The 14,967-nt window shown below is 45.7% G+C and overlaps 1 protein-coding gene across 1 annotated transcript in view; it reads left to right on the top strand.

Moving 5' to 3' along the window:
* The window catches only part of ALOX5AP (arachidonate 5-lipoxygenase activating protein), a 34,324-nt gene that overhangs the window by 596 nt on the left and 18,761 nt on the right, over positions 1-14,967 (top strand). The window contains exons 2-4 of the mRNA XM_077298269.1: positions 1,750-1,849; positions 2,646-2,716; positions 4,938-5,019. Coding sequence (XP_077154384.1) covers positions 1,750-1,849; positions 2,646-2,716; positions 4,938-5,019 — 253 coding nt within the window. The remainder of the gene's footprint in view (positions 1-1,749; positions 1,850-2,645; positions 2,717-4,937; positions 5,020-14,967) is intronic.

Genomic DNA, 14,967 nt, shown 5'->3' with positions numbered 1-14,967 from the left:
AAATTTATTCCTGCTTGCAAGCGGAGTCCGAGCTACTGCACCATCCTCATTTGAGACTGTGATAGTATCATGATAGCTGTCGTAATGTAGATTTCGAGGCTCTGATTCCAGCAATGTGTCACTTACTAAGCTGTTTGCTGTAAGTTTGATAAAATCACTGTTTTATCAGCAGGAAATTATCACTAGAGGACTGGTAAACACGTAGTCATCCATATTCATGAGCTCTGTATAACCCCACTCGCAAATACTGATTGGCAGCTTTCTGACTATGCACAGTGTACACAGAAAGCTGTGGGCAGAGTTATACAGAGCTCAGCATTCAGGGCACTGCTAGATCTGCAGCAGATAAAACATGGATTTTATCAAACATACAACACTTGGGCCTCTTTCACACTTCTGTTTTTGAGCTCCCGTCGAAATCCGTGGATTTTTGAAAAAACAGGATCCAGCAAATTTTTCTGCTGGATCCTGTTTTTTCCCATAGACTTGTATTAGCGACGGATTGTGATGGCTGGCCATCTGTTTCATCCGTCGTGCACGGCATCTGTCGGAAAATCGCTGTCCGTTGGGCGGGGACAATGCACAGAGGAACATTTTTTCTGCACGTCGGAAAATCGCTCAGTGACGGGTCCTGTGCTGCCCGTCGTTGGCTATAATGGAAGCCTATGGACGCAGGATCCGTCGCTGACTGTCAAAAGCAGGAATCCAGCGGAGGGTTCCGTCTTTTGAAACTGAGCATGCGTGGAAGAGTTTCCAGTCAGGGAAATTCTCGCTCGCTCTCTCTCTTTTTACTATTGATACTGCCTATGCAGCATCAATAGTAACAAGATATAATGTAAAAAATAATTTAAAAAATAAAAAAAATCGCAATATTCTTACCTTCCGGCATCCCACGCAGCGTTACTGATGCTCGCGATGCTCCCGACAGCTGCCATTCCCAGTAATGCATTGCAAAATGACCCGATGAGTGACGTCACGGTCTCGCGAGACCGCACGTCATCAGAGGTCATTGCACGCAAGGCATTACTGGGAACGCTAGCTGCTGGGATCATCACGAGCATCGGTAATGCTGTGCGGGACGCCGGAAGGTAAGAATATTGCGATTTTTTTTAAAAATGTTTTATTATTTTTAACCTGGGTGGTGTTGTGTATGCGTTTTCGCAGCGGAAAACCGCTGAAAAGACGCATACACAACAGGTGCACATAGCCTCGACGGGTCCGTCAGAAAAACGGGCCCAGTGCACCTGTTTTTTACAATCAGCACAGGATCCGTCATTTCAACATTTTGACGGATCCTGTGCAGATTGTAAAAACGGAAGTGTGAAAGAGGCCTAAGTGATACATTGCTGGAATCAAGGTCTCTGCCTCCATATTTTACTGCTCTAAGTTTTGGCAGCAAAAGTTTGGTTACAGATTCCATTTAAAACCACAGGATTGTGGATTCGGATGTCTACATGAAATAATTAGGCTGCCGTCACACTAGCAGCATTTGGTCAGTATTTTACATCAGTATTTGTGAGCCAAAACCAGGAGTGGGTGATAAATACAGAAGTGGAGCATATGTTTCTATTATACTTTTCCTCTAATTGTTCCACTCCTGGTTTTGGCTTACAAATACTGATGTAAAATACTGACCAAATACTGCTAGTGTGACGGCAACCTTATAAGGGATAAAAAAAAAAATATTTATATATATGTATAATTTGTCATGGAACGATATTTATGATGACATTTTTTTCCATATTTTAGTTTTTTTTGCATTCAAAGTGGAGCATGAATCTAAGAGTCAGCACTCCAAGAGCTTCCAGAGAACCGGCTCTGCTGCCTTTGAGAAAGTGTACACAGCAAAGTGAGTCTCTATATGCTTTATATGCATTATTGATTTATCAAATTTGTATCAAATTTTATTCAAGTGGTGCAGATTTAGTTAGTAGATTATACTCCAGGCATTGCACGGTTATAATTTTTTGTAATATACTTCATTACCATATGTTCTTCCTTCTCTCCCAAACACTGAGCTGCCATGCTGTTTCAATGACCAATTCTTGCTCCTTAAAAGCTGCTTTTAACTGCTGCTAAGCAAAATCCCTATAATCAAATGGTCTAAGTATGGGGATGGGGAACAGGTCAGATGCGGAAAGTTAAGCATATAGATTGTGTGAATATGGCCTACTGCACTTGCAGCAGTATAGTGTTTGGAAGAGAAGGAAGCAGCATAGGGTAATGAAGTACTGTATATTAGAAAAATGTGTAACTTTGCATTGCCTGGAAGATAATTATGAAAAAATGCACTAGCACATTATGATTAGAATTGACCACATCATGTATTATACACATTATCACATCGTTTTCAGAAAGCACCAATTTTATCAGGATTCGTCATCTAGTATTTATGGGGGTCAACAGACTCCTGAAGGCAGATGTCGGGGAAAATGAAGGATCCGCCATGTCGAATGATAACATGCCTATTCACTTGCCGCTATTACCGTGTCTCCCCATTGAAAAAGCGTGCACACTTGGCCAGCGTGTTATTGGGATAATTGGAATAGCTGTCAGCTGAGCGTTATCTTAACTTATCCTTACGTTATCTTATAGTAGTATACAGTTTATTGACACATTTTGCATGTTTTTTCCATCTTTTTCAGCCAAAACTGCATTGATGCATACCCTACATTCCTAGCCGTGTTGTGGTGCGCTGGTGTCCTCTGTAGCCAAGGTAAAATAAACTTGGTGTTTTTGGTATTTTGAATACATATAGTCCAATTTAGGCAGGTACAACTGACAATATAGAGACGTTGCTACAGTTATTATTATTATATATTTATATAGCACCATTAATTCCATGGTGCTGTACATGAGAAAGGGGTTACATACAGGGTTATAGATATCGTTTACAGTAAACAAATTTACAAAGACAGACTGGTAGAGAGGGGACAGGACCCTGGACTTACAATCTATGGGAATCAGATGAAACCAGAAGTTTAAATACACTTTATAAATAGACACATCTGCATGTTTTTCTCAATATCTGACATGAAATCAAAATGAACCTTTCCTGTTTTAGGTCAGTTAGGATTACCATAATTATTATTATTTGCCAAATGCCAGAATAATGAGAGAGGGAGAGAATGTTTTAATGCATTTTTACTTCTTGCTGCAAAGTCAAAAGTTTACATACATTTCATTAGTATTTGGTACCCTTGCCCTTAAACTGAATGACTTAGGTCACACATTTGGGACATCCTTCCACAAGCTTCTCACAATAGTTGGTTGGAATTTGGGCCCGTTCCTCCTGACAAAACTGGTGTAACTGATCCAGGTTTGTAGGTTGCCTTTCTCGCACCGGCCTTTTCAGCTTTGCCCATAAATTTTCAATGGTATTGAGATCAGGGCTTTGTGATGGCCACTCTAAAACATAAGCCACTTTGTTACCATTTTGCCAGTATGCTTCAGGTCACTGTCCATTTGGAAGACCCATTTCCTCCCAAGCTTTACCTTCCTGGCTGATGTCTTGAGATGTTGCTTCAATATTGTCACATAATCTTATTTTCTCATGATGCCATCTATTTTGTGAAGTGCACCAGTCCCTCCTGCAGCAAAATAACCCCACAACATAATGCTACCACCCGCGTGTTTCACAGTTGGGGTGGTGTTCTTAGGCTTCCAATCATCTCCCTTTTCCTCCAAATGTAACTATGGTCATTATGCCCAAAAAGTTCAATTTTAGTTTTATCAGACCGCAGGACGTCTCCAAAAATGAAGGTCTCTGTTCCTGTGTGCATTTACAAACATTAATCTTTTTTTATATGTTTCTTTTGGAGTAATGGCTTCTTCCTGGCAGAGTGGCCTTTCAGCTCATGTTGATAAAGTACTCGTTTCACTGTGGATATTGACACAATCTTACCAGCTTCTGCCATCATCTTCACAAAGTCTTTTGCTTTTGTCCTTGGGTTGATATGCACATGTCGGAACAAAGCACATTCATCTCTGGGACACAGAACCCGTCTCCTTCCTGAGCGGTATGATGGCTGGGCATTCCTATCTTGTTTGTACAGATGAACGAGGCACGTTCAGGAATCTTGAAATTGTACCCAAGGATGACCCAGTCTTGTGCAAATCCACAATTCTCTTCCTGATATCTTGGTTGATATCTTTAGACTTCCCATGATGCTACACAAAGCAGTGTGTTTCAGGTGTGCATTAAAATACATCCACAGGTGTGTCTCTAACTCAGATATTGCCAAACTAACTATCAGAAGCTTCCAAACACATGACATAATCATATGGGCAGTCCAGAATTGTTTAAAGGCATAGTAATCTTAGTGTATGTAAACTTTTGACTTTGTAGTAAGTAATAACAATGCCTTAAAACATTCTCTCTCTCTCATTATTCTTCTCTTATTATTCTGGCATTTGGCAAATAATAATAATTATGGTAATCCTAATTGACCTAAAACGGGAAAAGATTCTTCTGATTTCATGTTAGATATTGAGAAAAACATGCAGCTGTGTCTTTTTATATAGTGTATGTAAACCTCTAGTTTCAACTGTAGATAATAAAACAAGTGGTAGAAGAGGAGAGAGGACGATGCCCATGAGGGCTTACAACCTATTCAATGGGGGAAAGTTGAGAGTATATTGGAGGGGTGCAAGAGTGCCAGAGGGAAGGTCACAGAGGAGGATGCTGTCGTAGACTAATTGGGATATGATGGCACATATAAGCATTTTGTTTGACTCCTGGTTGAGGAAAGGGCAGGCTCGAGAAACGTTTTGAGTTAGAGGTGACAGGAGATGGTGAGGGCTTCCATGTGTGGTCTGAGCGACATGGCAGATCCTATCTATGTAAGAACAAAAAAAGTGCTAGCAATATTTCCTGCATGTTCTTGTAAGACCACATTTAAACTGCCTGTTAACATTTTGTTTCTTTGGTATTTTAGCACCTGCAGCCTTTGCTGGCCTCATGTACCTGTTTGTTCGGCAGAAGTACTTTGTCGGTTACCTAGGAGAGAATACACAGAGGTAATATTTGGTATCATAAGCATAATGTATCACAAACCTCAGTGACTTTGTTTTCCCAGTTAAAGAGGACATTTCACAACTTTTTTTGCATTTAACACCTTTCCGACGTTGGGCGTAATAATATGCCCACGCTGAACTCCCTCTGTTTGGTGCCGGCTCTGAGTCCGCACTTTTCCGGGCACATGTCAGCTGATCTACACAGCTTGTATCCAAAAACTAGAAATAAGGGTGGCACTCACCGTCCCAGTAAAATGCCCTTTATTTGGACTCACATTATAAAAGCAGAGGCAGGAGAGTCTTGTATGGTGAAACAACGGACGACGGCCGTTTCCTGCTGCTATGAGCTTCTACAGGTCCCATAATGTGATTCCGAATAAAGGACTTTTTACTAGGATGGTGAGTGCCACCCTTATTTCTTATTTTTGGATACAGACTGTGTCATTGTGTTTTTCCCACATGGGTTGGCACCCAAAGATCCCTGGGAAGGTACAATTTGCACTCCCTTGACATCGCAGCTGTGCTGATTATCTGTTTTTTGCTCCAGTTTTCTGATCTATACAGCTGACATGTACTCACAACAGCCGTGGGTGAAATCGCGATCTCCACCTGCAGCTGTTAACTAGTTAAATTCCACTGTCATTTTATGACAAAAATTAAACTCCTAAAAAAAAAAAAACAACAACTATGGAATTGCCCTTTTTGTGTAATTTCACCATACTTGGATTTTTTTTTCCCATTTTCGAGTACATAAAAAGCAATGGTGTCGTTCAAAAGTACAACTTGTCCCGCAAAAAACAAGCCCTTACATGGCCATATTGACATAAAAATAAAAATGTTATGGCTATGGGAAAAAGGGGAGCAAAAAAACAAAAACACAAAAACTGAAAAATCCCTGGTCATTAAGGGATTAAAATGAAACTGTAATTTCAACAAACTTTGCCTAAATCAATAGTATAGGTGATTCCAAGAAACTTTGCAATGTATCTTATCAGAGAATTCAGCTTCCTTCCCCTACCTCTGACACTTCTTCCCTTCACCTCCGCCTCCTGAACTTGTCATCAGGGCCGACGTTAGGGGCAGGCAGACCAGGCAACTGCCTAGGGCCCCCACTCCTCCAGGGGCCCCCAGCCAGTGGCATGCCACTAACAGCGGCACACGTGGCCGTTATGGGGCCGGTGAGCAAGAGGGGTCCAGTGTCCCCTTCCCCGCATTCAACTTATCGGCATCACAGTTGAAAGTAGTGATGGAGGAGATAGCGTCAGATGACACTCCCTCTCTCATCACTCCCCTATGCCATTGACTCAGTGGGTGCCATAGTGGAGCTGATGAGATGTTCTGCAGAAGCCAGAGCAGCGGGGAACAAGCAGGAGAGGTTAGTAGTGTGTGTGTGTATGCATGCATTATAGTGTGTGGGCTGCATTATAGTGTATGTGTGGGCAAAATTATACTGTCTGTGTGGGGGCTATATTATACTGTGTCTGTGTGGGAGGCTGCATTATACTGTGTGTGGGGACTGCATTATATTGTGTGTGGGGGGGCTGAATTATGCTGTGTGTGGGGGTCTGAATTATGTTGTGTGTGTGTGTGGGGGGGGGACTGCATTATATTGTGTGTGGCTGCATTATACTGTATGAGGGGGCTGCATTGTACTCTGAGGGAGGCTGCAGTATATTCTATGAGGGGGGCTGAATTATACTGTATGAGGGGGCTGCAGTATACTCTATGAGGGGGGGATGCAGTATAATCTGAGTAGGACTATATGTACCCATATTCTTCCTCAGCCTATATAAAGAGGCCAGGAAAAAAGCATCGAACAACTTCAATATTAACTCAGCGCATGTAATACAACAGAAATGTTGCTGTGTGACGTTGCAATATGTTAGCATATGGGGCCTCACTTTAAAGTTTTGCCCAGGGCCCCACTATCTAAAACCAGCCCTGCTTGTCATCCACTGTGAAAGAGCAGTTACCATAATTCTTTCTTGTTCAGAGAAGCTGGACTGCAGGTGTCATGTGAGGCAGGTCATTATCATCTATGGGGGAGAGGAAAGAGAGGTGCAGGGAAGGGAACAGACAGAAAGAAATATGGTGCAGAGCTCTGTAAAAAGCGTTTTGTCTCACATCAGGGCTTGATTCAGACGAAGACAGCTCAGCTCTGCTGTAGTACGTTAGCCATAATGCTGCAGCTTGTGTCTGTGAGCCAAAAAGTGAATAAAGAGCAGGGACCCCCCTCTCAGTGTTCAGTCTATGGGACAGACCACTGCAGCTCATCTCCTCCCACTAGAGTTGAGCGACTTTTACTTTTTTCGGCTCGAGTTGGGTTTCGCGAAACCCGACTTTGTCAAAAGTCGGGTCGGGTGAAATCGGCCGATTATTGCGAAAAGTCAGGGGCCGACTGAAACACGAAACCCAATGCAAGTCAATGGGGAATCAAAGTCGGCAGTGAGTGGAGGACAGGAAAACACCTACAGTGCCCATTTTAATGCCAAAAACATCAATTCTTATTAATTAAGCTTGTCAATCTTAATTTACTTTATAATAATAGTTAGGCATTGAAAACTGGGGGTCATTTGGCTAAAGTTGTGGGGGGGTAGGGCTGGCTCAAGTTTTTCTTGGGCCCAGGAAACGCGGAATACATCACGGCGGTGGAGCAGGGAGAGGTAAGTATTTCAACTTTGCAAGTGCTGTGATCCTGAGCAAGCAGTGGGGGCCCACTCGTTGGCACTGGCATAGGGCCCCTCATAGTACGGCGGTGTGTTTGGCGGCGGGTGGCGCCTCCCACTGGCAGAGACACTTTTGCGTACTATGAGGGGCCCTGTGCCAGTGACGTCACCAACGAGTATGCTACCCCCCACCTGATGAAGGAACCTGCACTTTCATCTGCACCTTCCTTTTTGTCCCCATGTAAGGTGGTATAGTATGCGGGAAGGGGAACCTGACTTTCAGCAGGGTCAGATTCTGGCTGTGTAGAGTGCAAGGGGAATGTAGTGGTCTGGGTCAATGTACCAGCAGACTCATCTAGCAGTGGCTGGGCAATGGGCAGGATGAGGAGGAAACACAGATATAGGCCCAAATAATAAAGTGGGCTAAATGCAGTTCAAAATTGGTAACAGGACTAAACAGGCGGCATTGCTTTGTTCAGTGGAGGAAAACTGTAATGAGTGGCAGGCACTGTTAGTAGCCCCAAATAATAAAGTGGGCCAAATGTCTGCTAAAAAATTGTTCATAAATAAACAGGTGGCATAGCTAGGTACAGGGTTGGGCTCCTCTGCTGAGTAGCAGACAGTGGTAGTAGGCGCAAAGTATTAACTGGTCTAAATGGCGGCCAGGGCCCCTGTATATTTTAACTATCATCTATAATTTCAACAAATTTGTATTGGCAGTGCCATTGAAGGATTTAACAGCACAGACTACACAGTGGTGGAGCAGGGAGAGGTAAGTGCAGCGCCCCAGGGTCCTGGTCGTTGCAGTACTGACGCCCCGCCGCTAAGGGGAGTGATGGTACGTCTGATGGCACTTAAGGAGTTCACCTGACCAGGTATCACAGACACCAATACACTTCATACTCTAGCCGACAGGGGGAGCAAAGGGTACTATGTATTAGGCCACTCCTCACAATCTGGTGAACATCAGAACAGATACAAGTTGTGAGAAAGAACATCAGAAACAGACACAACAGTTGTGAGGACTATCCCATGGTGCTCAGCAGGCGAGGTACTACAACACACAGGCGCTAGAAGGTAGGCACCGATTTCCACCTGCAAAGGGAACTCTGGAGGTGCCTTCAGACCGGCCGGTCTCAGCCAGCCCTGTTAGCAGTACTCTGGATTGAGGATCCTGAAGCCTTCAGTAAAGAGGTAAAGAGACTGCAACCCTGTGTCCTCGTTATTCACCGCGACCTACACCACACACCATCATCTCATCTTTCATTGGACGCCCCTTAGCAGGGTCACGGACTGGGTCGAGCCACCGTGACAACCCCAGGACCGAGACAGAGAGGCCCGGTACCGAGTACCCCGCGGCCCTGCGTCTGGGGGCGCTCCAACCTGACGTCACGAACAGGATCTACTTAAGCCTGAAGAATCAGGTCATGTGTGCCTTGGAACTGTGTCTGAATTGTGCTTGAACTGTGATTTATTGCAAAGACTGTGGATTGCCATTTGCCGCCAAAAGTTCCCGCCAAAACCGCCGCCATTGCAGCGCCGTGGGGAGCGCAGAGGAAGAAGAAGGGCGTGCCATGGGAGGAGACTATCAAAGCGGCGCCAAAAGTGGCGACCGCCCCCTCCGACTACTGCTGCGAGATGACCTGCCAAGAAGCAGAGGAGAACCGCCCCCTGATTTGCAACGGCGGGAACGAGAGGAAGGAGAAGCTACGCCCTCAGAAAATGGAGGGGCAACGTGCATGTACCACCGAAGATCCCGGAGCAGGGATGGTGACCAGTCCCGCAGCGATGGCGAAGTGATCCCGGCCTGTCCTCGCCCACCGGAGACGGATCCGAACCCACCGCAGCAGGAGGATCCGGACCTCTCGGAGCTACAGGCGGCGGAGCCGAGCCAGCCTATCTCGAATATGGAGCCAGCCGATGCGAAGCAATGGAAGTCGGAGCTGTGCCAGGAGGCCGCCCTGGAAGAACCGCGGTCCGGGCTGCAGCCGATTCCAGCGTCCTTGTCAACGGAACAGATCGACATCGGTGGAATCACATCAGACGCAGGTATGGAAAGCGTCCCTGCTCCCCCGACCGATCCTGCTCCCCCGACCAACCCGGCTCCTGTAACCGAGTTTTCACCGCTGAGCTGGTAGTGCTAACCCCAGGCACCATGGAGAAGCTGGTGCCTCCGTTACCAACCACGATGGGGAAACCGCTAGATGTGAGCTCAGGGGGTGATCTTCCAGTGGGACACCCCACGGATCGGGCCGGATGGGGCCAGGCAGGAGGGCCTCAGCATTGCTGCGCTCACCTGGGAACAGTATAAGCAATGCTTAATTCGACAATGGCAAAACCAAAAAGAGACAGAACCAAATGACCCACCAAAAGTACCAAGACCAAAGACTGAACACAACAGGAGGAACTCGGTAAGGCAGGGGACTGTGCTAGCCTTTCACCCGAAGCGGGGTTGGGGCTCCATACAAGAACCGGGACTGCCGACTGAAATCTTCTTTACCAGCTACAATGTGAAAACCCCGTTCCGCAATAGATGTGACAATCAGCTACCATGTAAAGGGGACCAGGTGACCTACACTCGCCACCAGAGTACGCAGGGGTGGTGCGCTCGAGACGTCCAACGATGCGAGCCGGCAGTAGCGCCACCTGTTGCCCCGACTACGACTAACCCGGGTTTGACCAACGCCACTACTGTCGCCACGGTGTGTATTATCGCTGCTACTGAACTTGCAACTACAGCCGACATTCGAATCCAGACACCGGGTGATTTGACCGTGTCTGGGAGACCAATCAATGATACTGATTCTGCATCCGCCGAGGACAGAGGACCGCAGCCTTACCGGACGGAGAATGTCCGTCACCAGCTGATGCAATGTAACCTCCTGTGAGGATAAACCTCGGAACCACAAGTATGTAAATAGTTAACTGTTTGTTTCCCTGCTTTTTGCTACTTTAAACCCGACTAGGGTTATTCTTAAAGGAATCCCTTTGTTTACCCGGGATCCCTATTGTTTTTATTTTTGTTTTTATTTTATTTTTTGCTCCTTGTTCACCCATGTTATAAAGACTACCGAATCATGGACGGTGAATGGTTCACAAACTGCCTTGTAAATAGTTTGCACCTTATTAAGGGTGCCCCCTACTGGTTTTACAAGAAAAACGGACTCTTTTCGAAGAAACTGTTCCTGGAAACAGTACAGGAGTTCCTGCTGTACACAGACTCGCGACTTGAGAAGTTGCGCTACCTCAAAGAGACTTGGTTCCCTCTTAAAAGGAAGGTTCACCAGTTGCACTTCATGTATAATGTTGCCTTAAAAGAAAGTGGATAGTAATAATGTTTTACATAGGAGTAATATGTAGTTAGCTAGATAGTTATAGAAAATGTTTGATAATGTTGTTAGAGATTGAGGACAGGAAGTAAACCCATAGGGGTAGAGAGTGAGTCCTCCTAGGAGCTATAGAGAGATGGCTCAGTGATCCTGTACTAAGAGAAGAGGCAGTAGGCCTGGGCAGATAGACATGCGGTCCTGCATATGGAACATCAGAGAGTGAAAAAGAAGAGTATTGCACTTAGAAGAGAAAAATAAAGAAAAAGTTAATTTATATTTTAGAGTTTTATAGTAGGCCTTTAGTGGATCCAGCTTATACGTCCTTAAAGGCAAAGTTAAATTATTGTTCAGAATTTGCACTTAGTAGAATACCCGGCTGGGTAATAGGAGTTATTTAAAATATTTAACCATGTTTTGTTTGTAACGTTCAAGAGTCCTCACCTCCCATAAAGGGAAGCACTGTTATTATTACTTATTACTTGTTTATTGCATTTCAAAATTTGTATGTCTTTTTGCTGACATGTATTGTTGTTTTCTTCCCAGTCCGGGAGTACTGAATTTAACCGGGGGGGAGTGCAGTGCCCCAGGGTCCTGGTCGTTGCAGTACTGACGCTCCGCCGCTAAGGGGAGTGATGGTACGTCTGATGGCACTTAAGGAGTTCACCTGACCAGGTATCACAGACACCAATACACTTCACAGTCTGGCCGCCAGGGGGAGCAAACGGTACTATGTATTAGGCCACTCCTCACAATCTGGTAAAACTGGGGGTTGGATAGGAAGTTAGTTAGAAGCTGACTGGGTTGGAACCAGGCAACATCCTGTGGCAGAGGGTGTTGCGGGGAAAGATTCAGGGGGGTCCCTGTCAGGATCTCTGCAGGCAGAGATCATAGCAAGCCTATAGAGGGACAGGCTCTCGGAAGATGGAACTATACTGACCATGAACTAAGCCTGCCGCGCAACTAGAAATAGCCAGGTAGCATTTCCTATTTATAGCTAGATGCCCAGCTCTGGCCTAAGACCTAAATAGCTAGCAGAGGGAAATATAAGACCTGGCTCACCTCTAGAGAAATATTCCAAAGAAGACAGTAGCCCCCCACATATAATGACGGTTAGTTCAGATGAAACAACAAACGCAGCAGGAAAATAGTCTTAGCAAATTTGAGGTCCGCTTACTAGATAGCAGAAGACAGATAGTATACTTTCATGGTCAGCAGAAAAACACTAACAAAACACCATCCAGAGATTACCTTAAACTCTGGCATTAACTCATAACGCCAGAGTAGCAATCCCTGATCAACGAGAGCTTTCCAGACACAGTAACAAAACTTCAGCTGTGAACTGGAACAAATAGGCAAAACAAAACATGGACAAAAGTCCAACTTATCTAGTGGTTGTCTAGAAGCAGGAACAAGCACTGAGAGGCATCAGATAACATTGTTGACCGGCAAGAAACCACCAGAGAAATGAGCTTAAATAGCGACACCCACTACTGATGGAACCAGGTGAAACAGGAAAGAGGATGACAAGTCCAATTCCACAAGCGGCCACCGGGGGAGCCCAGAATCCAAATTCACAACAGTACCCCCCCCTCAAGGAGGGGGCACCGAACCCTCACCAGATCCACCAGGGCGACCAGGATGAGCCCTATGGAAGGCACGAACAAGATCAGAAGCATGAACATCAGATGCATTGACCCAAGAATTATCCTCCTGGCCGTAACCCTTCCAGTTGACCAGATACTGGAGTTTCCGTCTGGAAACACGAGAGTCCAAAATTTTCTCCACAACGTACTCCAACTCACCCTCAACCAACACCGGAGCAGGAGGCTCCACTGAAGGTACAACAGGTACCTCATACCTGCGCAATAACGACCGATGAAAAACGTTATGAATGGAAAAGGACGCAGGGAGGTCCAAACGGAAAGAAACAGGATTAAGAATCTCCAATATTCTATAAGGGCCGATGAACCGAGGTTTAAACTTAGGAGAAGAGACCCTCATAGGGACAAAACGAGAAGACAACCACACTAAATCTCCAACACAAAGCCGAGAACCAACACGACGATGACGGTTGGCAAAACGCTGAGTCTTCTCCTGGGACAACTTCAAATTGTCCATAACCTGCCCCCAGATGTGATGCAATCTCTCCACCACCGCATCCACTCCAGGACAATCCGAGGATTCCACCTGACCGGAGGAAAATCGAGGGTGAAACCCCGAATTACAGAAAAACGGGGACACCAAGGTGGAAGAACTGGCCCGATTATTGAGGGCGAACTCTGCCAATGGCAAAAAAGCAACCCAATCATCCTGGTCAGCAGAGACAAAACACCTCAGATATGTCTCAAGGGTCTGATTAGTCCGCTCGGTCTGGCCATTAGTCTGAGGGTGAAAAGCAGATGAAAAAGACAAATCTATGCCCATCCTAGCACAGAATGCCCGCCAAAATCTAGACACAAATTGGGTACCTCTGTCAGAAACAATATTCTCAGGAATACCGTGCAATCGGACAACATTCTGAAAAAACAGAGGAACCAACTCAGAAGAAGAAGGCAACTTGGGCAGAGGAACCAAATGGACCATTTTAGAGAAACGGTCACAGACCACCCAGATGACAGACATCTTCTGGGAAACAGGCAGATCTGAAATAAAATCCATCGAGATGTGTGTCCAAGGCCTCTTAGGAATAGGCAAGGGCAACAGCAGTCCGCTAGCCCGAGAACTACAAGACTTGGCCCGAGCACAAACGTCACATGACTGCACAAAGACTCGCACATCTCGTGACAGGGAAGGCCACCAGAAGGATCTTGCCACCAAATCCCTGGTACCAAAAATTCCGGGATGACCTGCCAATGCAGAAGAATGTACCTCAGAGATGACTCTGCTGGTCCAATCATCCGGAACAAACAGTCTATCAGGCGGACAACGATCCGGTCTATCCGCCTGAAACTCTTGCAAGGACCGCCGCAGATCAGGAGAAACGGCTGACAAAATTACTCCCTCCCTAAGGATACCTGTGGGTTCAGAATTACCAGGAGAGTCCGGGTCAAAACTCCTAGAAAGGGCATCTGCCTTAACATTCTTAGAACCCGGTAGGTATGACACCACAAAATTAAAGCGAGAAAAAAATAAAGACCAGCGCGCCTGTCTAGGATTCAGGCGTCTGGCAGTCTCAAGATAAATCAAATTTTTGTGGTCAGTCAATACCACCACCTGATGCCTAGCCCCCTCGAGCCAATGGCGCCACTCCTCAAACGCCCACTTCATGGCCAAAAGCTCCCGATTCCCAACATCATAATTCCGCTCTGCGGGCGAAAATTTGCGAGAAAAAAAGGCACAAGGCCTAATAACGGAGCAGTCGGAACCTTTCTGCGACAACACTGCCCCAGCTCCGATCTCCGAAGCGTCAACCTCAACCTGAAAAGGCAGATTCACATCAGGCTGACGCAACACAGGGGCAGAGGCAAAACGGCGCTTAAGCTCCTGAAAGGCCTCTACAGCATGAGGGGACCAATTAGCAACATCAGCGCCTTGTCTGGTCAAATCAGTCAGTGGTTTAACGACATCCGAAAAACCAGCAATAAATCGGCGGTAAAAGTTGGCAAAGCCCAAAAATCTCTGAAGACCCTTAAGAGAGGAGGGCTGAGTCCAGTCACAAATAGCTTGCACCTTGACGGGATCCATCTCAATGGAAGAGGGAGAAAAAATATACCCCAAAAAGGAAATTTTCTGGACCCCAAAAACGCACTTAGACCCCTTCACACATAAAGAATTAGACCGCAGAACCTGAAAAACTCTCCTGACCTGCTGGACATGAGAGTCCCAGTCATCAGAAAAAATCAGAATATCATCCAGATATATTATCATAAATTTATCCAGAAAATCGCGGAAAATATCATGCATAAAAGACTGGAAAACTGAAGGGGCATTAGAAAGACCAAAAGGCATGACCAAAT

The sequence above is a fragment of the Ranitomeya variabilis genome, chromosome 3 (genome assembly GCF_051348905.1).
Source record: "Ranitomeya variabilis isolate aRanVar5 chromosome 3, aRanVar5.hap1, whole genome shotgun sequence".
Taxonomy (NCBI): Eukaryota; Metazoa; Chordata; class Amphibia; order Anura; family Dendrobatidae; genus Ranitomeya; species Ranitomeya variabilis.
Note: the sequence above shows the minus strand (reverse complement) of the source record. Positions and strands in the feature narration are given on the sequence as shown.